General features: G+C 44.8%; 2 protein-coding genes across 2 annotated transcripts; one reads left to right on the top strand and one right to left on the bottom strand.

The window, feature by feature from the left end:
• Positions 1–1,152: 1,152 nt before the first annotated feature.
• itga3b (integrin, alpha 3b) lies at positions 1,153–26,079 on the top strand. The gene is made up of 26 exons (XM_084669810.1): positions 1,153–1,509; positions 13,755–13,885; positions 14,979–15,061; positions 15,284–15,533; positions 15,715–15,804; positions 16,094–16,295; positions 17,087–17,280; positions 18,217–18,305; positions 20,499–20,632; positions 20,772–20,861; positions 21,033–21,100; positions 21,713–21,855; positions 22,074–22,220; positions 22,310–22,407; positions 22,575–22,743; positions 22,863–22,937; positions 23,042–23,121; positions 23,227–23,304; positions 23,418–23,520; positions 23,841–24,017; positions 24,187–24,309; positions 24,749–24,862; positions 24,971–25,069; positions 25,161–25,286; positions 25,466–25,609; positions 25,989–26,079. The coding sequence occupies exons 1-25, from the start codon at positions 1,337–1,339 to the stop codon at positions 25,574–25,576; spliced, it is 3,147 nt and encodes a 1,048-aa protein (XP_084525936.1). The 5' UTR covers positions 1,153–1,336; the 3' UTR covers positions 25,577–25,609; positions 25,989–26,079.
• On the bottom strand, positions 18,737–20,172 carry LOC146259527 (intelectin-like). The gene has a single exon (XM_084669811.1). It carries the CDS (start codon positions 20,039–20,041, stop codon positions 19,022–19,024), a length of 1,020 nt encoding a protein of 339 aa, XP_084525937.1. The 5' UTR covers positions 20,042–20,172; the 3' UTR covers positions 18,737–19,021.
• Positions 26,080–26,353: the final 274 nt, after the last annotated feature.

Below are 26,353 nucleotides of genomic sequence, written 5' to 3'. Positions count from 1 at the left end.
TTATAGCCAGCTTTTCAGAACAAACAACACATCATCAGTATCAACAGATGGCCAGACGAAGTTAGTAGTTGGCTTATGGAATGTGCAGCTAGAACTATTATCTACAAAGACATGAATTCACTAGGGAGAGAAGAAGGATTACCCTGTCCAGTGACACAAACTCCCATAGGGTGAGGAGAGAGAGCATATCAGAGAGAGCTCATCTAGCCTCCACCAGTCAAGGAGGAGAAGGGAGGAGGAGAGGTCACTGACGGCACATTAGTACGTGAAGACGTCTAACATGGTGGACAATGTTTAAGGGTGAAAACGAAGCCAGGGTGTTGCCCGGGTGGGTGATGGCAAGTCGGGTTAAACGGTTTCTAAGAGTGGTTACGCGAAAGGAGATTAGATAAGAAAGGTTGGGGGGTTGAGTTTAGAACCAGACTAAAACACTGCCTCCCTCTCTGAACAGACTAAGGGGATTAAGGGTTTTAATGAAGTAGGTATTGCTGGTCAGAAGTTTGATTGACAGGTTGTGGAGTCAATTGTGAGCCTGGTTCTTACTGGGGGCGGGCCTAGTGACAATCAGTTGACCTGGAGGTGAGGCAGGAGGCCAGGCTATCACGAGGCTCCCAAAAACATGAGAATCCTGAGAGAACTTCAGCCGTCCTAGACTTACAAAAGCTTACTCCACTATAGCATAGCATCATGAGTCAGGACTACAAAGTACTTAGTTGACAGGACTATTTTGCACAAGATTTGATTATGACCGGTGCAGGTGTATGTATTTAGCAATGAATTGTGCAGGTGTTTATAGATATACTTCAGTGAGAATAATATTTTTCACAAATTATGGTTTGTCAAAAGATTATTCGAAAAATTAATCTTCCCATATGTTTACTTTATTGGTGGATGTAGTTTTTTTTGGTATACGTTTGTTTGTGCGTGAGTGAGTGGGTGAGTGAAAGATGAGTGAGATAAATCCCGAAGTGAATGTACGCAGCTAATGGCTTTGAGTGCGTTGCCATTACTGACGTACACAAAGTGGCTTCAATTACACTATCATTAACTTTATCCACTGTATGCATCCAACAAAAACCGGAAGAGTTGGTGAAAGTCCATGCAGGTTTGAGTGTGTTGGTCTACTCGTTCAATGGGTGGAGTAGAGGCAAGGAGGGAGGGGAGAGAGAGCCAGCCACCGGCACCTTAGCAGACGTTCACAGAATAAGAGAGGAGAGACGTTTCTAAATGGAGTGCGCACTGTGAATCCTACCTGGGAAACCTAGGTGCAGGGAGAATATTTTACACTCCCGCTTCAGACTGTGGAGCAGCGGGAACTAGTCAGCGAGGAATAAACATGGCCCCAGATATATTACTCCGTGGAGTCTTGACGTTGTTATTTGTGACAACCTGCTTTGGATTTAATATTGACGAGCGGTTCCCAGTCATCAAAGAAGGAAAAACTACTGGCAGTTTATTTGGATTCTCCGTAGCTCTGCATTATCAGACACAAGGCTCGAAGCAATACCTGTGAGTATCACGGTGCATCTATTGAACGTAATTTGTTGTGTCTAGACGAAGATGTGGGGGTTTAGATGTGGTTTGTATTAACGTGGTATAGTTTGCAAATATTAGCTGTTAAAACTCGGATGTACTGTCACATATCAGGTTATTGAACAAACCACTTTCTCCAATTAGATTTACAAAAGGTTCTGGAATCTTCTTTAAAGTTCTTACGGTGATATAATCAGCTGTATATTGCTGTCCATTGCAAACTGGTATTATAAACCACTGTAGATCTGTGCCGCAACTTCTCAATTATTCATAAAAACTCTCCCACAAGTCGCACACCTGTCACATCAAACTGTCTTCCTTCGACAATTTTCGGCGCTTTACATCGACGCTGCTATCCAATCTCACCATGATGAGGGCTCAGTATAGGATTATTCCGTTAGATACAATAACAACATGTATTCTCGGATTCTAAACTTCAAAGACGCCGAAATACATCGAGCTACTGTCTGTGCCCTTGCTACGTGATGGCTACGCAATTCATGAAATAGTATGCGCCAGTAACGTTACTTTTTTGTGTGTGGAAAGAGTGTAGCCTAGGTGTCATGGTTGAAGGTGTGGAAGGTAGATTGCGTCAAAGACAAAACTTTACCTTCACTTTCACCTAAGCTATTCAAATTCCGTTAATGCTTATTAAATACACAGCGTCTCATTGCCTTTGACCTTTCTTCATGTGTCCAAACATTCATAAAATGTGTGGCTGTGTCTTAGTTTGTTGCATAACTAAAGGCCACAGAACATAGCCCAAGACAGAACATTTAAATAAAAGAGGATGCGTTTGCAGAAAGCAAAGCATTTTTTATATATGCTATCTTACGCGGAATCTCGTATGTCTCTTTCTGGCTGGCTCGATTGATCAATGGCAGCCTAAGACAACAGAGCAATGTTTCATAGGTATGGTAGTAGTCTTGGATGGAAGATTTGTAACCAAAAGGACTTGTGTAGACTTCTCACTATTACATGTGTGTTGTGCTCTCTGTGCTGGGCTGTCCGCTGCAGGATAAACAGGTGGGCCAGGTGATCATACATTACAGCCTCCACTTCCAAGGTTCTTGGCTTGTGTGCTCCAAAGGGGATCATATACCTCACTAAATATACCCCTGGGGGGTTGTATGTCTTAGGGAAGGGACTCTATACACAATTGCAGACTTAGAAGAGAATCCCAGAGGAAATGTTTCCTTATACTTACTGCTCTTGTAGGTTGGCTAGATGCGTATACTGTGTTTCACGATAAGATGGTCACTGGGCAGAAATTTGTGCAGTTCGTTATTGTCTGTAAGGGCATTCTTGCCCATATATCTGTATGTTACATACAGATGTATGTTACATACAGATATGTATGAAACATATATCTTGCCCTTATATCTGTATGCTACATGAATACAAACGTGTTCTTCTAAGATCTTACCTCCCAGTGGGCTTGATAGAGCTATGTGGAATCTCACTGGTAGGAGATCACTAGGACTACCGTACATCAGTACATAATTGAGGATTTCCTTTGGTCAAAGTGCCCATATCTTCCTGTTTCTGTTTTGTCATGGAGAATTGCCCATTTAATTGCCTACATGAGTTAAGCAGGAAAGAAAACTACAAACTGAGCTCCTCTTCCTGTGATGTAATCATGGACGTGAGATGAAGAGTAGGGGAGTTACCGTTTTACAATAACTCTAACCCTCCCCAAAAATATATTCCTAATAAAATAGCAGAACAGTGTATTACTCTGTGACTTCTTAGTCAGGGATATGGATTGCCAGCCTGTGTCCAGCTGACTCTTGCTCGATGTGCCATACTGGCCCTGTCCCCAGTGAGATGGTGTCACTGTCCACAAGCTGCAACCTAAGAAGGGGACCACATGGTCATGATGATGAGACAGGGGACCTAGGGGACCTGGGGACATACTGATGGACTCAAACCTTGCTGAAGATGAAGGAGTGAGAAGAGCCCTTAGCACCTGAACTCCAACATTTCAACATCTTTATTTATTTGTATTATTTCAATTCCTCTACAGTCTAGCAATAACCTTAAATGTCATGTTGGCTATGCTGCTAAATGTTTTGACCTATGACTTTATATGGAAACTAGTCTACTACTTATTTTTATAGTTTTTCATGGTTCAGTTGGCAACATCATTGGCAGTCAACCAGATATTTAGTGTGAAAAGGCAGCATGTATTAGTAAACTGTACTGTACGCAGTATACGATATAAGCCAACATGCGATGCTATGGTGGCTGGTTTGGTATCGTATTGGCCTGTCTCAAGAGACAGAAGAATGTGCTGACTTATGTTTGAGTTAAGGGGATTTATCTGTGTTGTCTGCTGTCTGTGTTCTGTATTCCTTTAATGCTGTTTTTGTCTTGTTTTACCACAGTAAGGGTTGACCACAAATCTGCTCGTTACATTTCTCCATTGTAGAGGGGATGGAGAATGATTGTGAAAAATGCTTTTAAGGGGTCTATGAACGAGGCATAGCTTGTACAATGTTTTAAGTTTATTTATGTGTAGTTTTTGTCTGTATGCGTGTTTGACAGAGTTGAAGATTGGAGCTGTAAAAAAGGTTTTTACCGGTGCAATAAACCAGAGCTGAGATTGTTTTGGCATGGAGAGTGCAGAATTTGAATGTTTCCAGAACAGAATACTTCAGCTCAATGTCTGACCACTATATGGAGGAAAGGGGTTAGTTCCTGTTCAAAACCCAGAGCCTTTATGATCCAGACAAGCTAGCACCTTGCCCATGCAATATATGTACCTGGTCATTTGAACATGACATCCCTCTCTCTCTCCCCCTTCACTCCACTCCTCTCTTTTTTTCCCTTCCTCCCATTTTTTTGTGGAAGATCTATTGGGTGTTTTGTTCCTTATTGGACCAGGAGAGGAGGGACAAGGCTGTCAGCTGGCCTCTCATTGGTTCTTCCAGGCCCCTGACTCGGTGGTATGCGTGGAATGTTTCACTCTTGCCTGCACACTCGCGACCCGCCAGGTTGCAGGTTGGGACAGGACTAAAAGCGAGGAGATTGAACGCATCCCTCTTTTCTGCCACTAAATTCATCTTGTATGCATCCAATTCAAACCTCAACAAGTCAGAAAAAAGCAGATCTGTCTCTTCCCAACACAGACTCACATTTACGATTCACTGTGTTCCTGAATTGGTTAATCAACGGGCCATTAATCCTTAGACTCAGACATATTTAATCAGAGTTGAGAGGTGCAGCTTCAACACATCATCTCTGTCTGGGAGCTGTTGCCCAGCACCATGATATCCTGCATTTCGTTTGATGGGGTCCTCCCCTTTCTCCACAGAGGTGTAGATTAGATTGGCTGTCAGTGGTTTGATAGACACACACACACTGAAACAGAGTAGCTGCCGCTGCAGTAACAAGTCTCCTGACTTTGTCCCTTTACAAGAGACTGAATTTTCATGCAAAACTCCAGACAGATATCTCCCCCCATACTGTTGATTCCGGGAAAAAAAAACAGTAATTACATTCACGAACAAAGGAATAAGGACAGAAGAATTACCAATGTGATTCTGAATAACAAAAGATAGTCCCCTTGATAACATAAAAGAGTTGGCCACGCCGGGTTAGTTGGACTTGGATCCAGTCCAGTATTCCATGTCCGTAGCTGCATCTTTGGCTCCTGAGTAAGCGCTTTTCAAAAGCACTAGCATCATGCCATAATGACACGCCTTTGCGATAAGAAGCCTGTGTTGTCCATTAGGAATAGGCCCTTAAACATACAAACTATATGCCACCACTAGTCACACCCCATAGACAGTGGCCCATTGATAAATCTCTGTGACAAAGAGCTGTAGTATTTAAGTTTTGTTTTAGGATAATATGGGATAGAAACAGAACTAACCATGTGTGTACTTTGTGTTTTTCAAGGTGTTTTAATGCATACAGGATGGCCTACCGCATGCTGCACCACATCTTTCAGATTTTGTTAGCCTTTATGTATTTATTTCTTCATTTTTACTTACATAGATATCAGAACAGCCATGCTCTGTGGAAGTTACTGAAAATTTAAGTGCCGAGTCATTGGTGCTGTCTGCTAGAAATGGGATCAAAGCCTTTGGTGCATTCATTAATCGTTGTTCTTCTTTTTGTTAGTCTGCTGTTTTTGTGCATTAGCTCTGAAATAATCCATAGCTCTCAGTGTATAGGGCCTTTGCCAATGATGTTGCCAAGTGAAGTTTCAGCAAAATCTGAGTAATGCTGAACCTATAACAAAGTTAAGTTGATAGCTTTGTCTGAATTATTTTCTCTTTTACTGCCCTCCTTTACCAGGTAGAATCTTTTTTTTTAAGAAGTTTTCAAAGAACATAGGCCTACATTTCAGCTAGTTTTAAGATTGTTCATGGTGATCATGACCCCTAACCAATCACCACTAGCCTGCATCACTTATCTTAGCCTCTGTCCCATTAGCATGACTGACAAGTTCCAATAACGTGTTGAAATTAACCTCAGCATGATCCCAGGGTCCCCCCTAAAACAGCCATGGAGACTCACCTCAGAGGGGCTTTCACTGGGAAACACCTGCAGGGAAGACAACTTCTCACCAAACAAAACAGGAACACTTCCTTTGTCTGCTATGGCAGTACATACTCACCAAAACAGCATGGCGGATGAACTTGTAATGTTACCTCAGGGGCTAATGAAGATATGGTCGCCAAGGGAGCAACATGCTAGCTCACTTTCCCCTTTGTCATATTTCATCTCTGATGGTCATTTGATAGCGAGGTATACGTTTACCTTTGGTATGCATGTCTCTTGGCAATAACATTGTATTGGGGAATACTTAAGATGTTGTAAGAGCTTCTGTAAACGATGTCACCGGCTTGTCAATTAATCCTCCTCCCAATCTGCCCATACTGGCGCAAGTGAGCAGTATTTATACTTGGAGTGAGTTTAACCAATTAAACTCAGTTACACTCACCCTCAGGTTATCTACAAGATTTGTTAGATTACCTTAGCAAACATGCTAAAATGTTGTTAGCAGAACATCAACCGTCAGCAACTGTCAAGACTGCTCTTGACAAACCCCCTGCTGTCCAACCTGGAACCTTTATATGGGGATAGCCAAGCGGGGTCAAGACAGTGGAGATAATCTCAGGGCTAGTCTGTTGTAAATTCCACTATTTACAGCTCCGTGAGGGAAGTGTTTCAGTTGGAAACCCCTGCTCTGGTTAGCACAACGACAACCACTGACTTTGCTGCCTTGGAAAGATTGGTCAAATGGGTCCAAAGTTCTCCCGGGCCATACAGAAATGTGTTTACGGATTCCCCAGATGTGGGTGTGGATGTGTGTGTGTGGGGGGGGGGGGGTGAGCGTGTGTGTTTGAGCGTGTGTGAGTTGGATCCAAGGGTACAGTATAGTAATGTGGTGTTGCAGTGTCATGTTTGTAGAGAGACTGTGTTCAGTACAGGAGCCCCCCTGTACCATCACATCCCTCACACCAAGCCCCCCTGTACCATCACATCCCTCACACCAAGCCCCCCTGTACCATCACATCCCTCACACCAAGCCCCCCTGTACCATCACATCCCTCACACCAAGCCCCCCTGTACCATCACATCCCTCACACCAAGCCCCCCTGTACCATCACATCCCTCACACCAAGCCCCCCTGTACCATCACATCCCTCACACCAAGCCCCCCTGTACCATCACATCCCTCACACCAAGCCCCCCTGTACCATCACATCCCTCACACCAAGCCCCCCTGTACCATCACATCCCTCACACCAAGCCCCCCTGTACCATCACATCCCTCACACCAAGCCCCCCTGTACCATCACATCCCTCACACCAAGCCCCCCTGTACCATCACATCCCTCACACCAAGCCCCCCTGTACCATCACATCCCTCACACCAAGCCCCCCTGTACCATCACATCCCTCACACCAAGCCCCCCTGTACCATCACATCCCTCACACCAAGCCCCCCTGTACCATCACATTCCTCACACCAAGCCCCCCTGTACCATCACATCCCTCACACCAAGCCCCCCTGTACCATCACATCCCTCACACCAAGCCCCCCTGTGTGGGGTCCAGTACAATAATCTGAGGGCTTTAGTGTCACTGAGTACAGTGCTATTCGACTGCTATCAGTTATTTACTTATTTGCCACCAGTCGGAATTAGTTTGTTCTGTTTTCACTGATTACTCCCCAAGGCAGATGGTGGTCCTCAAACAGGATGTTTCTCATGTTGCCCCTGGCAGATCTGGTGTGTGTTTCTGTGTGTGCGTTTCCTACTGTATGTGCTTGTGCGTGTGTGTGTGTGCTTGTGTGTACACAGGGACTAGAAGTTTCCTGCAGAGTTGTAAAGCCTGGCTGAGTTCGTAATTTCCTGTATACATGGTGAAAATATACAGTATTACTTTAATCGTAGTATTACTTACTAATCGTTTTTTGTTTTCTCTAGAATCAAGTGGCCTTCTTTTGCTGTAGAGCTACTATTGATCCTAATAATGCATGGATCTGCTTCCCGTGTGTCCAAGTGTTTTCTGGAATTCATTCTAAAATGTCTGACACCATTGTGAGGCGGGTCTGTGTTTGACCAGCACTACAACGTGAAAAGTAAGTACGTCTGTGGAGACTAAAGTAGTGAGAGGGGAAAAGCAAACAAAGGCCTAGCTCGCTCTCCCCACAGGTCGTTTACTATGGCTGTCTGTCAGGCCAGAGACATTGTGGAGTAATCTAGAGAACATTGTGTGTCCATATTGAGCTACTAAAACTGGTAGTTCTGTGGTAGAATTCAAATTGATCATATCCTATGAGATATGGTCTCCTTGTTTTGTTTGGGGTTGTGGAATTGCCGCAACTTGCCTTTCGTCAAGCTGTCCTCAAAATTGCCTTTCAGTGGTTCAGTAGGTATGTATGAGTGGTTCACCACCAACCGCCATTCACCTGCGGATCATGCATGCAGTAATGAACTAACACGAGGTGAATGTTGGCTCTATTGAATGAAGAACTCTTGTTCTCCAATACAGTTGAATAAATACAAAGCTCATAGTTATCGTAGTGGGGGTCTGATCATCTTTGTGGTCTGAAGGCCCTTCAAACATTTGATGTAAATGCTATCTCCAACAAGTTATTTTAAATTCTTGCTAAATATTCTGTGAAAGGTTTGATTGATTGGTTTACTGTTCTAAGTAGTAATGTTCTTTTAGCAAATATTCAACCTAAGAAATGAACAGTTAAAAACAGTTAAAATCTGAAACCTCTTGTTTTGGACTTGAATGTTCTTGCACTGAGCTACACCCATCCTATCACTCTGTTCCAAGGCCTCCCAATGCAGGCAAGGCTCACAGCGTGTCCCAGATGGGGACTCATGTTGTTGGCATGTCTCTGACAACCACATTTCAACAGAAGCAGGTGGTTAAACTGCAGCCCCCCTTCTCTATGTTTGTGTTTGACTCATCTGCCAGCTATGTGTGCTCACAGGTGAGAACAGAAAGGTGCGCTCACGCTGAATGGTCTGATACCAATGTGTGCTCAAGGAGAAGGTATTTCGTAAGCTGTATTGTAGACAGTAAGAGTCCAGAAATAGTTTATTTCCGAAGATAAAGACTTAAAACTAAAGGAGTCAGGTGGCTGAGCAGTTAGGGAATCATGCTAGATATCAGAAGGTTGCCAGTTTGATTCCCGGTCGTGCCAAATGACGTGTCCTTGAGCAAGGCACTTTACCCTACTTGCCTCGGGGGGGGAATATCCCTGTACTTACTGCAAGTCGCTCTGGATAAGAACGTCTGCTAAATTACTAAATGTAAATGTAAAACTTCAAAATGAACTATCTAAGGCCAAGTGAAAGCTCTTTTTTATATCAATATCAGTCAAATCAGTCACCCAAAACAAATGTGAGAGAATGTTAATGATTCATTCCCAGAGTTCATGGTCTAGTTTGAGACCTTCCCTTTGTCTCTGAGGACTACCGTGCTACAGTAACATTCAATCACCAGCTCCTGTTTGAAATCCCTATTCTCATGACATGGAGTATTAGACATATCGTCCGCTTTCAAAGTAGCTGTTACACCATTACAAAGGCATAACTTAATTGTGTACCTGGTTGCCCTAGTTCTAATCCTAAATTGAATCTGCAAATTGAGTCGCTACCTTCAGTATTACCCCATCTATTAGCTTAGCAGGTTTAATTGGCTCAAGTGCAGAGGTTTTCCAGGAATCGATGTGCTCGTTCATATAATGTAATTGATTTATTTGCTAGTCTTACGCTTCCCACTGGTGAAGTGCAGGTAAGGCATGCTGCTTGTCCAACATGGAATCTATTTGTTTCATTTCATGTAGTCTCCCCTTGGGACTGTACTGGATCTTGTCATTTGTGGATGATCAGCATGGCTACCAGTGATTTTCAGATGGACTTCGTTTCCCATGAGCACTCTGGTGTTCCTCCCCCACAGTTCCTCCCATGACAAATCAGTTCCCTCTTGAGCTTATCTGGGCAGGTGATCCATCACCGGTAGAGTGTACCCACATACACGTGCAAACACACACACACACACACACAGGCAGGCAGGCAGGCGTATACGTCTCTGTGTAACATACCGCTCACACTTTCTCTCTCAAACACGCACACACTCTCTCACACTCACACCTCCAGGAGTTTTGGGCAGGACGCCAGCTGGACTGATGGCCATCGTCTGTCGGCAACAGCCCTGCGTCATGCCTTATCACTGAGCTGTTTAGACTGGAGATAGATGGAGATGGATGTTCCCCGGCTAAGACTATGCCCCCTCTTTCATTCTCCATCAGGATGGCTGCACATTGTCTCTTAACTGCTTGTCATTGTTAAATCTCTTTATTATCTTTTGAGGACAGGACTGTTGGAAGGATATTCCCCAGGTGGGAACTAAAGAATATGGTCTCTGTCTCAGTCTGTAAAACGGGAGACGGTTGCATGTGTATGCAGTGCTGAGGTGAGAAACCGAGATGTGTCTTTGTAAAGTCAAACAAGTCCTCCTCTCACAAAGGAAGTCGGAATATCAGTTATTAAAGGTTACTGTGTATACAACAGTCTTTATGCTGTTGTTCAGCAACCCTTTTCTCCCCTTGTCGCTCTCCCCTCCCCTGCATTTCATATCCTCTCTCTCTCTTTAATTAAGGGCTTTTTGTTTAGTGTGTCTGGCATGAAATAGGGTAGTTTATGACTTGGCAGGTTTGTAAAGAAAATGTTACATCCTAGTTCAACAAGGACACAATTTAGATCCTATTTTGTTTCTTGTGCAAATATAGAAGAACGTAACAATGCACCTTGTGGGTGTGAGCAATCGCAAATGTTTGGTTTAGCTCGGCTAGCTGGTTGAGAGGGGCGAATTTCAACATGTTCTCTGAGTAGGAATGCAGCCCCCCAGCTCCACGATCCTGACTCAGAGAGGATTCAGACAGTTTATTGGAAGGTGATGAGCAGAGTGGTAGACATGCAGGCTTGCATTGTTTAATCTGAAATGAGAACATATCAGCATGTGAAGGTCAAACAGGAGAATGTGCCATTGTTTAGTCTAGCTGCTATCTAAAGAGAACCCAATTATCATGTACTGCTCTTTGTTAGAGTGTTGAACATTTACAGTTGTTCTGGTTGAAATATAATCTTGTACTGAGGATTTCTCACATTGTATATTAGCTCTGTGGGTGTCACTCAAATGAACATAATTGTCCTAATTTCCTTCAAAGAAATTTGAGCCACTAACAGCAGTTAGTGTTTTATTCTTGACAGGGGTTAAGTTGCTGCAACAAACATTTTCCCTACGTGGGACCCGACAAACAAAGAGATGGGACATTTCTGTGTGTAAACCAGGTCAAACTCAACCAGTATTGTTGTGAGGTGTGTAATGAAAAGCCATTAGCCTGCCAAGACCTAGCTTGCCTCCCACTGCCTACATCAGCTTTGCAGCCTTAGTGCTCCAATTTCTCATGGCTTCACCCAGCAAAATTGGTGCTGGGTGCAGTTTTGTTGATTTTATTACAATAGGTTCACCCTGGCTCTTCTATAACCCTGGATATTACCCAGTATAATCTCTGGTTGTGTTCATTTCCCACAATAATAGCCCAACTCCTTAACTCCTTGTTCTGAGCCACTAGGTACAGGTTTTTACCATTGATTAACTCTTTGGGTGGCCATGACTTTTGATTGAATGACTACGCATTCAGGTAAGCCACTGTGCACACACACAAACATTCCTCACATTTACACGCTCAGACACACATATCAGATTACAAAGTAGACTTCCTTGTCTCGTACTGTAGGTCTGAAAACCAACCAGTCTTGGTGGCCTTGATTCCCTCCATATCTGTCAGTGCTTCAGCCACTCCAAACATCTGTGGAATCTCAGATAGTCTATTACTGAGTGATCACAAGAGCCAAGGCCGCTCTATCACCAATTGGAGCCACAATGTTTCAGTCATAACCATAGGAAATACATGGCGTGGTGTGCCGCTGAAAGGCCATTTGGGCTCTAGCTGTTTGTCATCACCGTGACAAGGTAATTGATCAATGGCTGGGGAGGCCTCTCTGGAGAAAATAAGGATAATTGTCCTTTAGTTTGAAATGATGCGCTCATATGGCTGGAGAGTGTTAGTAGCATGTTCCTGTGTAGGAACAGGCCAGCTCTTCTTACTGTAGAGGTGTCCTTTTAGTCTGCTGAACGAAGGTGAAATGAACTCATTCAGACAAGTTCCTCACATCTCTCTCAGGTGCGGCTTATCGAATGGTTATTATCGAATGGTTACAGTTGAAGTTTTGGAATGGAGACATCTGATCCTGGATCTGTTACTAGGGTTGACTTCTTCCACCAGGTCTCCTTGAATCCAGAGATCCAGACTAGAGAGTAGAGATTCCACTTCACAGTCTGTTGAGGTTCATGTTTATACTGCATGGCAGCGGAAAGACCATACATAGGCATGCTGCTGTGTTCTTGCTAGTACTGTATAGTGAGGTATTGATTCATCGTCTGTGGTGTGGGCTTGAATAAACACTGCATGAGACAGGCAGTGCCAGGCACGCTGCTCCCAATCAGCTCCCAAATACACCCTCCTTCACTCTACAAACAAGGCGCACACTCAGTTTAGGTATGGCTCACCAAGTTCAAGATATGAATCAAGATAAAAGGTGTACGAAAAACTACTCATTTTTTTTATGCGACTTTTTTTGGAATATTCAACTAGCGGGTCTCAAACTCCCTCAAATACTTACCTCAGAGGCAAGAAACAGGTCTCTCCAAACAAGGGCTTTGGTCAAATAACTTACTTCGGAAAAACCTCTATCGCTGTCGGTTATTAAGGAAAGTTGTGTTTCGTCCTGCAGCCTCTGTCTGTGTTTGTTCTTATACTCAGGGACAGTTACATGGGTGTGGGTTCTGACTGTTTTAAAAGCACAACCTGTTCACTTACCACCTGGTTTTAGGAAGTATGGCCCCCTCAAGGCACCAAAAACACTTTGACTCACTTTGTGTGACTGACGTCAATGAGAACAAAGGGGAATTTGACGTAATTTTCTGTACTAGACAATGAAAAAGTACAATTGAGATTTGAGCAGTTTTTATAGACTTTAAATAAAGAGCTGTGACAGTATGAACTTCAGGTTTTATCTTCCATGGACCCCATAATATCATACCACTGACTGTCCCTTCATGCTCAAACTCATCAGCAGAGGCTAATACATCTGACTACACTATGTCTCCAGCCTCAGGACCTGCCTGATGTATAGTGTACCTGCTTCAAAGTTCACCATGTCTGGAGATGCAGAGGGAGAGAGTAGGCCAGTGGCTTAGTAGACTGGGTTGACTCCCTAAGCTGGCATCACGTCCAGTCTTGTCTTGGTTAATGCCCCCACTTCCCCCGCTCTCTCATGTCTGCACTCAAGAGGCTGCCTCTGTTCTGCCTCTGCCTCGGGGGTTCACAGGTCAGCTGGTGTGGTCGCTCTCTCTCAGGTTAAGACCCTTGTTATGATGAGTTGGATGGTTGACTGCTGACCACATTTGACTTACTGTGTACGAATAAGAGAATTGTCCTTACGCCTGTCGTCATCAGAATCAATAGTAGGATGCCAAATGGTACAAATCAATCATGGGAGATGTGTCAGTGATTTACAACCGATATGTTCAGATATAGTTGTTGTGTGGTGTTGTGGGGACAGGAAATGTAACTGGTCTCATTTGATTCTGTCTGCCTGTCTGTCTGCCCCCAGCCTCCTGGCAGGAGCCCCTAAGGAGAAGGCTCTGTCGCAGCTGAAGAACGTCAATGAGACAGGTGCCATCTACTCCTGCCCCATCAACATGAATACCTCTGACTGCTCCAGGATGGATCTGGTCAGCTCTAGTAAGCCACGACCACGACTACAATGACCTTTGACCCCCGTCACTACACAAATCTTCAGTTTTTCATTAAAGGCTGTAAAGTAGCTAAGTACAGAAATAGAGTTGTGGCCATTATTTATGATATATATATGATAATAATCATAACAATAGCTTCCTTTCTTGTGTCTAAATTGAACCACCCCAGTGACCCATATTTTATATCCAGCCCTCGATATCTCCAGTCTAATCTAGAGCCTGGCTGATACTTCCTCTCTGCTCAGAAGCTTAAGTATCAAATGATCACAAAGGCAGATTCCCCCCCCCCCCCCCCCCCCCCATGACTAAGCTGTTCAAGTGGCTCAGTCAGCTCTGAAAGGCATGTTCCAGATTTGACTGAGGGGGCAGCCTTCGTAATTAAACTTTATTATGGGTCGACTCACCACTGTGTGCTGGGTTCCCAGGGCTGTTTCCCTCGGAGGCAGAAAGTAAGAAAGATAATAACCGACTTATGTTTTAATGTCAGGGAATTGGTGCTGTCAACAAGTATTTTTGCGGTGGGACATTATCCACGATGGTTTGAACTGTCTTCTTCGATGCTTGGCTGTCCCGCTTTCCTGACGGTCCTCATGACCGTCGTTGTAGAATTAATGATGATGGTGGGGATGTTTTAGTTCCTCCCTGAAAACATACTATCAGAAATAACAATGTCATGTTATCACATCTCTGCATGTGTACACATTTATAACTGTTAAACGTGAACATTACAACTTTTATTTACAAAATGACAACATTACAAAATATTACAATAGTATGAAAAATTGTTCATATGTCCAACCTTTCCAAATGCAACATCCCATCACCTATACATCACCAACATAAAAAAAAAAACACCAATTCATATCTGATGACGATGACACCATCCAAAGATAGAGAATCAACGGTATTCTGCAGTACTAGAGTCCGCACACAGCTTCCCTCAACAAACACAAACACCCTCTAACCACCCTCTAAACACCCTCTAACCACCCTCTAAACACCCTCTAACCACCCTCTAAACGCCCACGCATGCATGTTCCCTGGTGCCTCCCTGTGAACACCTCTCCCTCCACATACAGCCGACTCTTCAGAGATGGTGGAGGGCATGTGGCTGGGAGTGACGGTGGCCAGCCAGAGAGAGAAAGGCGGGGGACGCGTGCTGGTAAGAACCCTTTACCCCCCCCCCCCCCACGGTCCAATCCCTTTGTTGACGATTAAAAGCCAGAAATGTGACAGGCTTTAGATACTGTACAGTGATAAGGTTTGATATGCTTTATGTCAATGGTTGTAGCTATGCCCTCTGTTAGATCTACTTATTGTTTGTGGCTGTTGCTGTACTTCTGTTAGATGTGTCAGTGACGGTTGCTCTGCCTCTGGGGTGCAGGCGTGTGGTCACCGCTATGTTAAGATGGTGGGAGGGGCCCCGGAGGAGCACAGGCGCATGGTGGGGAAGTGCTACGTCAGGGGGAACGACCTGACCTTTGACCCCGCAGACGGGTGGCAGTCCTACAACTACGAGGTGTGCAACTCCAACTACAACGAGAACAGCGAGGGCTTGTGCAGCATGGGCATGTCCGCAGGCATCACAGACACCGACGTCTACATCGGCACCGTGGGAAGCTACACGTGGCAAGGTGCGCACCGGGAGAAGGGCACAAAGATGTATAGACGGATGTATAGACGGATGTATAGACAGATGTATAGACACTTCTCCAGACACACGTTCTTATGAGGATTTGATTGAGCCACATCTTGATTGGTGTCTTGTTATTATTTTGTAAAAGTGTGTTTCCATATTTGTTTCTCGTTATTTAGGGAATGTACACGTCACTTGGAGAGACCATGATCTGGACATCCCCTTGGGCTCAGACTTTGGAGAGCTGACCAACAGAAACATTTACATGGGTACGTCTTGTTTACTATACTGCATTACAAGGTTTGACAATCTGACTGTGCTGGTAAACGTGTTCGGTTGAAAACACCCTGTCAAATATAACCACTCCTCATACTGCATAGACTGTATACATACTTCTTCAAATGTCCTATAAAGAGGGAACACACATAAGGGACCATCACAGGAAGTCAACATTGACCTTAATGATAATGATAAAAGGTTTTTAGTAGTGACCCACTACTACTATCTATGGCTGGTCCCCGGTACCATCGCTGTAACTTGGGCCTGTTTTTACCCCAGGTTATTCTGTCCACGAGGACAAGAACCTGCTGAGTCGAATTGAAGACACGGTGGTAACGGGGTCTCCCAGAGACGAGTCCAAGGGCTCCGTGACTCTGGGGAGGAAGGACACAAAACTGGTGCCTGTGCTCGTCATCCCTGGGGAACAAGTGGGTTCGTACTTCGGGAACAGTCTGGCTGTTGCTGACCTCAACAATGATGAGTAGGTCCTCAAATATTTTGGGGAGAATTAATGTTATTCCCTTTTTATGCATGCCATATTTCAGCCATCTGCTACTTTCTGGCATTAAGTTTCTTATAGTATACTACACTATTCTCTCTGACTGGCGAACAGAATGACTAGTTCTTCCTTGCATGCTGTTTTCTTATTATTTCAACCAATTCGTAATTCGTTACCTGGATGACTCTCACTCTGGCCTGCCTGACTTGATGAAGAATTGATGTTTTTTTTGCCTCTTTTCACCACACCATAGATTCACTTTATCTTCTCACCACCTGAGATGAATAAGCGTCATTGCATCACGGCTGAGGCATGTTCTCTGTGCCCTCCTTTCGATGCATGAATGAGACGTTAAACATTAGTCTTCTTGATCTACCATCACATCAGAGAGCTCGTGTTCAAAGACTGCACCGAGAGAAACACAATATGAAGAAAGTACCATTAGAGTAGATACAGATCTGTGATACAGCAGGTCCCAGCTGGAAACATCTAGAACATGAATGAGAGATCCTACTGTACTGACCTGTTATTAGTTATATTTATTTACTTTTAGTCATTTAGCAGATGCTGTTATCCAGAGCGACTTACAGTAAGTACAGGGACATTCCCCCCAGGGCAAGTAGGGTGGAGTGCCTTGCCCAAGGACACAACATCATTTTGCACGGCCAGGAATCAAACCGACAACCTACTGATTAATAGCCTGGTTCCCTAACCGCTCAGCCATCTAACTCCATTACTTTAATTGATGTGCTTCTGCCTGCTTTCTGTTGAAGCTGGAACGACCTGATCGTAGGGGCACCGTTTTACTTTGACCGCAAGAAGGAGAAAGGAGGAGCAGTCTACGTCTATATGAACGAGAACGGATCCTTCCAGGAGAGCCCGACCCTCGTGCTGACAGGCCCCAGGGGGTCTGGGTTCGGCTTTGCTGTTGCAGCCATCGGTGATGTCAACCAAGATGGTTTCCAAGGTAACGTCACTACAGATCTTCACTAGAATAACAACAGCAATATACATAGTACATTTTACTGCCCATTCAGATAAGTAACTTGGTAACTGGTATGGAATTTGGATCAATGATCATCCACTTACTCACTTACTCAATTCCATATTACATACACAACCGTTCAAAAGTTTGGGTTCACCCAGACAATTTAGTGTTTTCCATGAAAACTATCAATTTTATTTATCAAATAACTTTCAAAATGAACAGAAAATGTAGTCAAGACATTTACAAGGTTAATTATTATTATAAGAAATAATTATTTTTATTTGAAATATAAATTTTGTTCTTCAAACTTTGCTTTTTCGTCAAATAATGCTCCATTTGCAGCAATTACAACATTTTAGACCTTTGGCATTCTAATCCTTCTAATCATCCATTATTCTTCTAAGACAATTAGCAAACACAATGTTCCATTTGAACACATACAGTATGAGTTGCTGGAAATGGGCCTCTATACACCTATGTAGCTATTTCATTAAAAACCAGACGTTTCCACCTAGAATAGTCATTTACCACATTCACAATGTATAGTGTATTTCTGATTAATTTAACGTTATCTTCATTGAATTTTTTTTTGCTTTTCTTTGGGTTCACATTTTTAAGTGAACCCAAACTTTTGAACGGTAGTGTATGTGTTAAAGGTTCATTTATCATGTCATATCAACTCAATTATTCAAGAGAAGGTTTATTGTAACTTATTTAAAAGAGGGTTCAGCCCTTTTTACGTTGTCTCACAAACAAGGTCATAACAAGTGTACCAGTGTGGTGCTGCCACCTAGGGTTCAGATGAATATCACAGCAATGTTTACTGATCTTAAAGTGAGTCAGAGATGGGCAGGGCCACACACATAATCCTCAATTGATACGTTAATTGTAACATTAATCTTATTCATTTTATAGACATTGCTGTTGGGGCACCATTCCATGAAAACGGAGAGGTTTACATATGGATGGGAAGCAAGAAAGGAATCTCTGGGGAAGCCAGTCAGGTATGAACCTTTCTTTCCCATAATGCTCAGCATTCCTCAGACATTCTCAGATGTCACATCTGCAAATGCACAAAATATGACTTAAACAAAAGTAGTTTTTTGTCATCTATTCAAACTATAATGTACTACCTTTCCGAGAACCCACATATCACACTGAAGCAGAAGGTGAAAGGTTGAAAGAAAAGCACACCACCTCATCTGTGATTCAGCCGTTTTTATTCATTTCATAAATCAAAAATATTTTTCTCTGACAAAAAGCTGACATTTCCCAAACCACCATTGGAAACAAGTGTGAACCATTTTGAGTCATTCTGTTTGACAGATGACACCTGTGTTGTAGTTGTGTTTACTGTTTGCCACCTGTTTATCATTTTGCAGCACAAGTGCATCACAGTGCAAAATGTTTTTAGTGAATGAGAATGTGTTTAGAGTTTTGACAAAAGTGTCTGATTCGTCAAATGGGTTTAGGCCACTGAACATTTGATTCAGTGAATGGGGTTTAGTGTTTTAGACATTGTGAAAAATTGTGACAAGTGTACTGTAAGTGTTTCATCCACCTAGTGGTATACTTTATTGTATGACTGTGAGACAGTAAAAAAACACAAACAATTGTAAAGACGTTTTAAAAAGTATTGTCCTGCTCCATATCTTGTTCCAGAGTTATGATTCACTATGGTTGGGCTTCACTAAATCTCAGACTATGGTTACCTGGCTGCTCATCGGTAGAATAACAGCACAGCTGCCTCGGTGATCTCCTTTGAGGCACTCCACCTTACATTTCTTCCATAGCCATCCAAGTCGAAGCCAGCGAAGTCACCACACTGAAGTGGGGCATCTTCAGGGAAATGTCCTCCTCCTCCTATACAGTAGTGCTCAGTATTACATCCGTTTGGCTTGACCCCAGAGCAGATAGCCGAGGCTGCCCTTTCAGTATTTATGGCTCTGAAAGTGATTAATCCGGCCTCAAACTCTCTCCTTGACAAAGGACCATAAAATGCACTGGTTGATTGCCTGCTTCCGTAGTCGTACACTACTGGTATGGAGGGTCCTCTATCACTGCATGACCCAACGTTGTACCGTACAGGGTAGCGCTTAAAGAGCTCATACAGGTTCCCCCCATACAAGCTGAGGAAGCGTCTCTCTGTGTGGTAGCGCAGGATGGAGGCCAGGTTCCAGTGGGCCAGAGGTGACCTGTTGGGGACGTGCCACACTGCCACATCTTCAGCCGCTATGTCGTAATAACCAGGGTTCTTAAAGTCATCGGAGGTGGCGCCCTCTACTGTCCCAAAGGTGGCGGTGTTGGCCCAGTTTCCATCCCCCTCTGGCAGGTTGGGGTTGCTGCCCTGTTGGCTGGACCACCGGTCGCCCACCGTGCACTTTCCATACATGTTGTTCTCGTGCACGCTCAACACCAGCGTCCAGCCTCCTCCCGCGGTGGTCATGTCACAGAAGGTTTGGTACACGGTCCCAGTGGTGGTGGTCAGGTAGTACAGGCCATCCTCTTCCTCTGCATATCTCTCCTTGATCTCCTTACAGCTTCTGGCAACATAGTGGGTTCTGTTTCTCAACTTCTCCAAAAGATTAAAGTCTGTCCTTCTCAGGACTGGACTCTCTGAGAGTTCACCGTCTGGTTGTATTTCATTGTGTGATTCGGACTGGAACATCCCGGCACAGGATACCTGCTGACTCAGCAGCAGAGGAATGACCAGCCGCAGGAGAGAGTTGAAGCTCTTCATATTTACAGTGTGTCTGTCGTGTTCACAGCCACACAAGTCTGTTTTCAGCTTGTTGAAATGTGTCTCCTTATATCCGACTCCACTCACATGATCCAAGATGTAATTATTAACAGAAATCAACAACAGTTACAGGAAAGGATTTATATGTTTTATTGCGTTTTCTGGGAAATTCTGATAAGAGGACCTCACCCTCACCTCTTTTAACAAGTTTCATCCACCTAGTGCTCTTCTTTATTGTACTACTGTCTGTGAGTTTTACAGCCATCCAAGTCACCTGCAATAAAGTCACAACTTTCTGTAGGTGGCTTTGAACATTAAGTGTCGGGCTCTTTGTCACCTTCCAAATGACCTCCCAAATATAGAACAGTTACTGCAAGTACTTGAGCCATTTGGAAATACCCTGAAGTCAAGTTTTCTGTATTTGTCTTCATTTCACACTATTTGCTGCCCCCTGCAGGTGATTAAGGGGAAGTCAGTGAGCAGTGGGTTTCAGACGTTTGGCTATTCCATCAATGGGGGCATAGACATGGATGAGAACAGGTACCCGGACATTGTAGTGGGTTCCCTGGACGATCGTATCGCTCTGCTCAGGTGAGGAAGTGGATGAGAGGTTCATGTTTGGTTCTAGGAACTCATATCCCGTCTGGATTGTATGTGCCTGTGTCAAACATCCTGACCAGCCTCCATCTACACTGTAATCCTTGAAAGTTATGCTTCTCTTCATTTCCAGAGCTCGTCCAGTTATCCACATCTCTAAGAACTTCACGGTGCAGCCAAAGATTGTTGACCCCAAGCAGTGCCCACCGAAGGACAAACCTTGGTGAGAAATATCCTTTAGATTAAATGCTTTTGAAATGAAGTACTGAGCATTGTTTGGAATTGTTTGATTCGTTTTCACACTTAACTAAATAGAATCTATGATGGATTCCCGAAATGTCATTGAACAAAGTTTCCAGCCGTCATCTCCTGATGCCCTCTGTTTGTTTCCCAGTATCACAGTGACGGTATGCTTCTCCTACACGCTCAGCACGGGAAATAAGGACTTAAAGAAGGAAGTCGGTGAGTAAACGCACAATTACATTACATTTAGTCATTTAGCAGACACTCTTGTCCAGAGTACACTGTACTTACTTACAGTATGTCACGACGTGTGGAGGGGTAGGACCCAAACGCAGGAGAGTCAGCAGGCATGGTCAAAAACAAAGGGTTTAATACTCGAAACAGACAGGGTACACGCAGGGACGAAGGGTAATGCCAAGAAAAAGACTGGTCACAAAACAGGAACCTAAATACACAGAAACAAATAAGACACAGGTGAACACAATGAAACTAACGAGAACTGAACGAGACACAGGTGACGACAATGACAGGGAAACACTAGGGCAGGGCAAAACCAAAAACAATAGGGGGATACGGCTGTGGCCGTGACACAGTAAGCACAGGGACATTCCCCCCGAGGCAAGTAGGGTGAAGTGCCTTGCCCAAGGACATAACGTCATTTGGCACGCCTGGGAATCGAACCAACAACCTTCTGATTAATAGTCCGACTCCCTAACCGCTCAGCCATCTGATCCCCTTAGACGATTATCTCATAAACGTGCAGACACACACACAAACACGCAAAAATGTGCCGACAATAACCGTGACGTGCCATATCCTCCTGTTTCACAGTTGTGAACTACACAGTGAAGGCGGACATGGACCGTAGGAGCCCCAGGGTTCGATTCCTGCTCAACCAGGATGATTCGTACTCTGACCTCCTGACCTTGCCCTCCCCTACAGCCGTGTGCACTGTGCTGGAGCTCATCGTCAAGGTAACGGCTCGATAGCTCAAACACACACAGACCATACACACGACCATACAAGTGCTTCCGATACAAACTGTCTCTGCATATTCGCGAGAGCACACATGCAGGAGAAACATCATCATTTACATACCCCAATCACCAACGGAGATACTGTCACATTTTTGGGGGGTTACAATGCTGAATTGGTGCCAAAAAAACAAACACTTTAGCTGTCGTTCCTGCAGGAGAACGTGAGGGACAAACTGGAGCCGGTGGTGTTTTCTCTCAGCATGTCTCTGCATGAGAACAAACCCAAAGCTAGGCGCTCCCTCCAGAATCTGGATTCCTTCCCTATCCTGAGCCACAGGGAGAAGGTCACGGAGAGAACTGAGGTAGGGGTCCCTCTCACTCAGCGTTTCAATGACCCTCGGGTTCGTTTGGCCACGGGTGACATCTTTTGAGTTTCTGTCTTCATTTTCAGATCCACTTCCAGAAAGAGTGTGGCATAGACAACAAATGCAGCAGTAACCTTCAGCTGAAGGCTGTGTTTGCTAACGAGGTCAAAACACCTTACCCTAGGTGTGTGGACAGAACCGGAAATCATGCATGCAGAATTTATTTGTAATTTATACATCTTTTACGATACTCTAATCTGTCACAAATTCTGTGTGTGTGTGTGTGCGTATGGATGGCTGTGTGTGTTTGTGTGTATGTGTGCGTCCGTGCGTATGGATGTGCGTGTGCAGTAAGGGGAACTTGCAGGTTCTTCAGTATAGCAGTGATGTAAAGAAGGTGCTGTTGCTGGTGGAAGTGACCAACACACCCAGCCAGGGGAAGGTCGCCGAGGACGCCCACCAGGCCATGCTGAACATCACCATCCCTGACGTGCTGCGCTACTCTGGAGTCAGGGCCGAGGTCGGTCCACACGGGGGCGACAGAGAGCCAGGCCTCATGTTGGCTTGTGTGGATGAAACGTGAAGGAAAGCCAATGTAATGTTAACATTGTGTGTGTGTGTGTGTGTGTGTGTGGTTAGGACCTTGATGTAGAATGCACATCAGAGGGAACTGTCTTGTGTGAACTCGGGAATCCATTGAGAAGTAATGAGAAGGTAAGAGCAAAGCTGTTACACGACTGTGTAGCCATGTACAAATTCACTTCATATGTAGTACTGTGTGTCTGTTGTGGGATGTGAATCTCTCTGGCCTCTTCCAGGTTTCAATGAAAATCATATTTGAGACTTCAGGTATTACGCTCTACACACAAGAGATTGAATCTCGCTTACAGCTGTCCACGTAAGTCACTGAAGACAAATAACTACAGTACAACTTTAGCAAACAGACCGGAGTTTCTAGAACACAGAGATGCGTTACATTATTGTGGTTATTTTTCTTCTCCAGGTTGAGTGAACAGAACGACTTGTTCCCTGTACCTGTGGTCCTGCTCATCGAGAACACCATTCTGACCTCCTTCTCAATGTAAGCCTACGCAAATTGCTTTCAGCAGTTTTATTGACATATACCTATGCGTATTTTTTACTCACTTGCAAAAACAAATCCACATCTCTCCTCCTCTCTTCTCCGCTGGCCAGAGAACAGCCCCAGGTTCTGACCCAGTTCAGTGGAGAGGTCATGGGGGAGTCAGCCATGAACACCACAGGCGACATTGGCAGTCTTGTGGAGTACACCTTTAAGGTCAGGCATATGTCCACACGTTCCATACATTTTGGCTGTTTACTTGGTTCTGCAAGTTCTCACTCCTCCAGATAATCAGGTCACACACACTAACAGACTCTTGCCTTTACATTGAGTCATTTAGCAGACACTCTTATCCAGAGCGATACTCTTATCGTTAGAGTTCGATACTAGTAAAAGAGTATCAAAGCTTGTCATGATGCAACTATGCACTTTAGATATCATAGATATCACTGCGTAGTATTGTTTGACGAGGAGATACTTGACTTGAAGTAAACTTTATACTTGACTTGAAGAGCTTTACTCCTCCCTGCCACCAGGTGAAGGTGTTGGGTCAGCCTCTGGGCAGCATGGGGATGCTGGCGCTGGAGTTTGATTGGCCCTTGGAGGTGACCAATGGGAAGTGGCTGCTGTACCTGACTGAGATCATCACCAAGGGAACGGCAGAGAGCCGCTGTGTGCCTCCTGGGGATATTGTCAACTTCCTCAACCTCACTGTGAGGAGTCTTTCTTTCTCTTTTTCTTTCTTTCTTTCTTTCTTTCTTGAAATGAACGCTGGTTATAAAAACGCTGTGTTGGGTTTTCCCTTCCTCTCTTGTGAGCTGTTTCTCCCGTCTTTCCCCTCTCAATCTCTTCCTCCCCCCGTGTCCACATCTCTCCCCGCAGCTGTCCAACAGGAGAAGCAAGCGGCCCAAGAGGGAGGTGGAGGAAGAGGCCGTCCGGTCCCAGATCCTGGAGCCGCAGGCAGCCATCACTGTGCTGTCTCCTCGCAAGGAGACCTTCCTACTGGTGAGAGCCCTGGCCCTGGTCCTGGTCCTGGTCCTGGTCCTGGTCCTGGTCCTGGTCCTGGTCCTGGTCCTGGTCCTGGTCCTGGTCCTGGTCCTGGTCCTGGTCCTGGTCCTGGTCCTGGCCCTGGTCATGGCCCTGGCCCTGGCCCTGGCCCGCAGCACTCACCACCCTTACACAGAGCAAAGGAAATCTTAAGATGGTGGGATGGATGGTTAGAGGGGTGGATGGATGTGGAGATGGACAAATGGATGTGTGGATTGATGGATGAATGCATGGCTGGCTGGATGTAAGGATGGATGGGTAGATGGAGGGGTGGGTGGTAGAGTAGTTGATTGAGGGACTGTTTAGAGCGTTTTTTGACATGCGAACAGAGGAATGGAGCAGTCAGGTGTGTAAGAACATCCACATGAAGTGTCCCCCTCTGTCTGTGTCTGTGAAGGACTGCTCCCTGAACACGGCCCGCTGTGTGACCTTCACCTGCCCTCTGACCAACATGTCCCAGTCTGCCCAGGTCACAGTCAGGTCACGCGTGTGGAACAGCACCATGCTGGAGGTAAAAGGTCATTGACTGCAGCAGAAACAGGCGGATAACCAATTAATGGACATGTAATGTGGTGTGCTGACTGTCGATGTGTGTGTGTGTGTGTGTGTGTGTGTGTAGGACTATGCCAATTCTTTAAGAGTGACAGTGAAGGGGAAGGCCACTCTGAAGCTAATAACAGACAAACCCACCATAAAGATGAAAGATGAAACCAGAGAGGTAAGTGAGGATGATGAAGATGATGACAGACGTTACAAGTACTGATCATTAATGTTGTTTTGTTCTTTCTTGACCCCCCCCTCCCCCTTAGTTTGGGCTGAACATTGATCCAGTGCTGGGGGAGGAGACACCGTATGAGGTCCCCATGTGGATCATCATCGTAGCCGCGGTAGCCGGGATCCTGTTGTTGGGGGTCATCAGCTTGATCCTGTGGAAGGTGAGAGGAAGTGACCGTCCTCTGACGTGTCTAGAAACACCCCGCGTTTCCTTCCAGGTGTCGACTCTACCACTGTACTGTAGCTACGTGGGTCAAAGAGACTGTTCTAGAACCTGGCTCGTCCCGCTGCATATCTATCCACCAGTCTAACCCCCACATCCCCGCCCCCTCCCCCTCAGTGTGGCTTCTTCAGGAGGGCCAGCAGGAGGGAGATGTACGAGGCCAAAGGCCAGAAGGCTGAGATGAAGATCCAGCCCTCTGAGACAGAGAGGCTGACTGAGGACTACTGAGACCAGCAGGCTGCTCACCAGCACGGCTCCTGGGTAATGGAGTTTATGTGGACCAGGGTGGACTCTTCCCACTTCCTTGTTGCTACCGACTTTTTGTTGTTGTTGAACTAATAGCCTTTTTCCTACTTTTCTAGGCTGCGACTAACTTGTACGCTTTAGTTTTGTTTCCTCTCTCTGCTTCGTTCCTTGAGTAGCCCTAGGGTGTCTTTCAGTGTTCTGGTGGTTGGTTTACTAATTCTACTGACTGATCGTGACAGATATTCTCCCGTCTTCTGTTGTTGTTCTGTGTTTCCCTCATTACTAAACTAACGATTTCTTGGCTCAATATTTGAAAGTGCTACAGTGTTGTGAACCTACAATCCTTAATGCCAGTATGACTGATTTTAACACCTGGTTTAAATGTTTCCTTCAGCTTGGCTTCTTCAGACGGGCCATCTACTACAGGATCATGCCAAAGTATCATGGGGTCAAGATCCGCCGGGAGGAACGCTACCAGTTAGAGTACCAGTTCAACATGGGCTTCATGCCTGAGGACCCACAGAAGAAGTACTGGATCACCAGCTGGACTGAGATGCAACAATACTACTACTGAACCTCTCAACCCTTTCACCTTTGAACCCTGAACTCTTAAACCTGATGAAAGAGAAGAATGGGGTTGTCCTAGGTTGGATTTTTATAAAATATGGACCAACTGTAAATAGGTTGATCGTGGAACTTTTTTCATTTTGTTAACAAGTCCTAGTACATTTTCATCAAAACGTGTTTTCTCTTGTTCTG

The sequence above is a fragment of the Hypomesus nipponensis genome, chromosome 13 (genome assembly GCF_054491055.1).
Source record: "Hypomesus nipponensis isolate SF chromosome 13, ASM5449105v1, whole genome shotgun sequence".
NCBI classification, from domain to species: Eukaryota; Metazoa; Chordata; class Actinopteri; order Osmeriformes; family Osmeridae; genus Hypomesus; species Hypomesus nipponensis.
The sequence above is the reverse complement of the archived record's forward strand: the minus strand, read 5'-3'. Positions and strand labels throughout refer to the sequence as shown.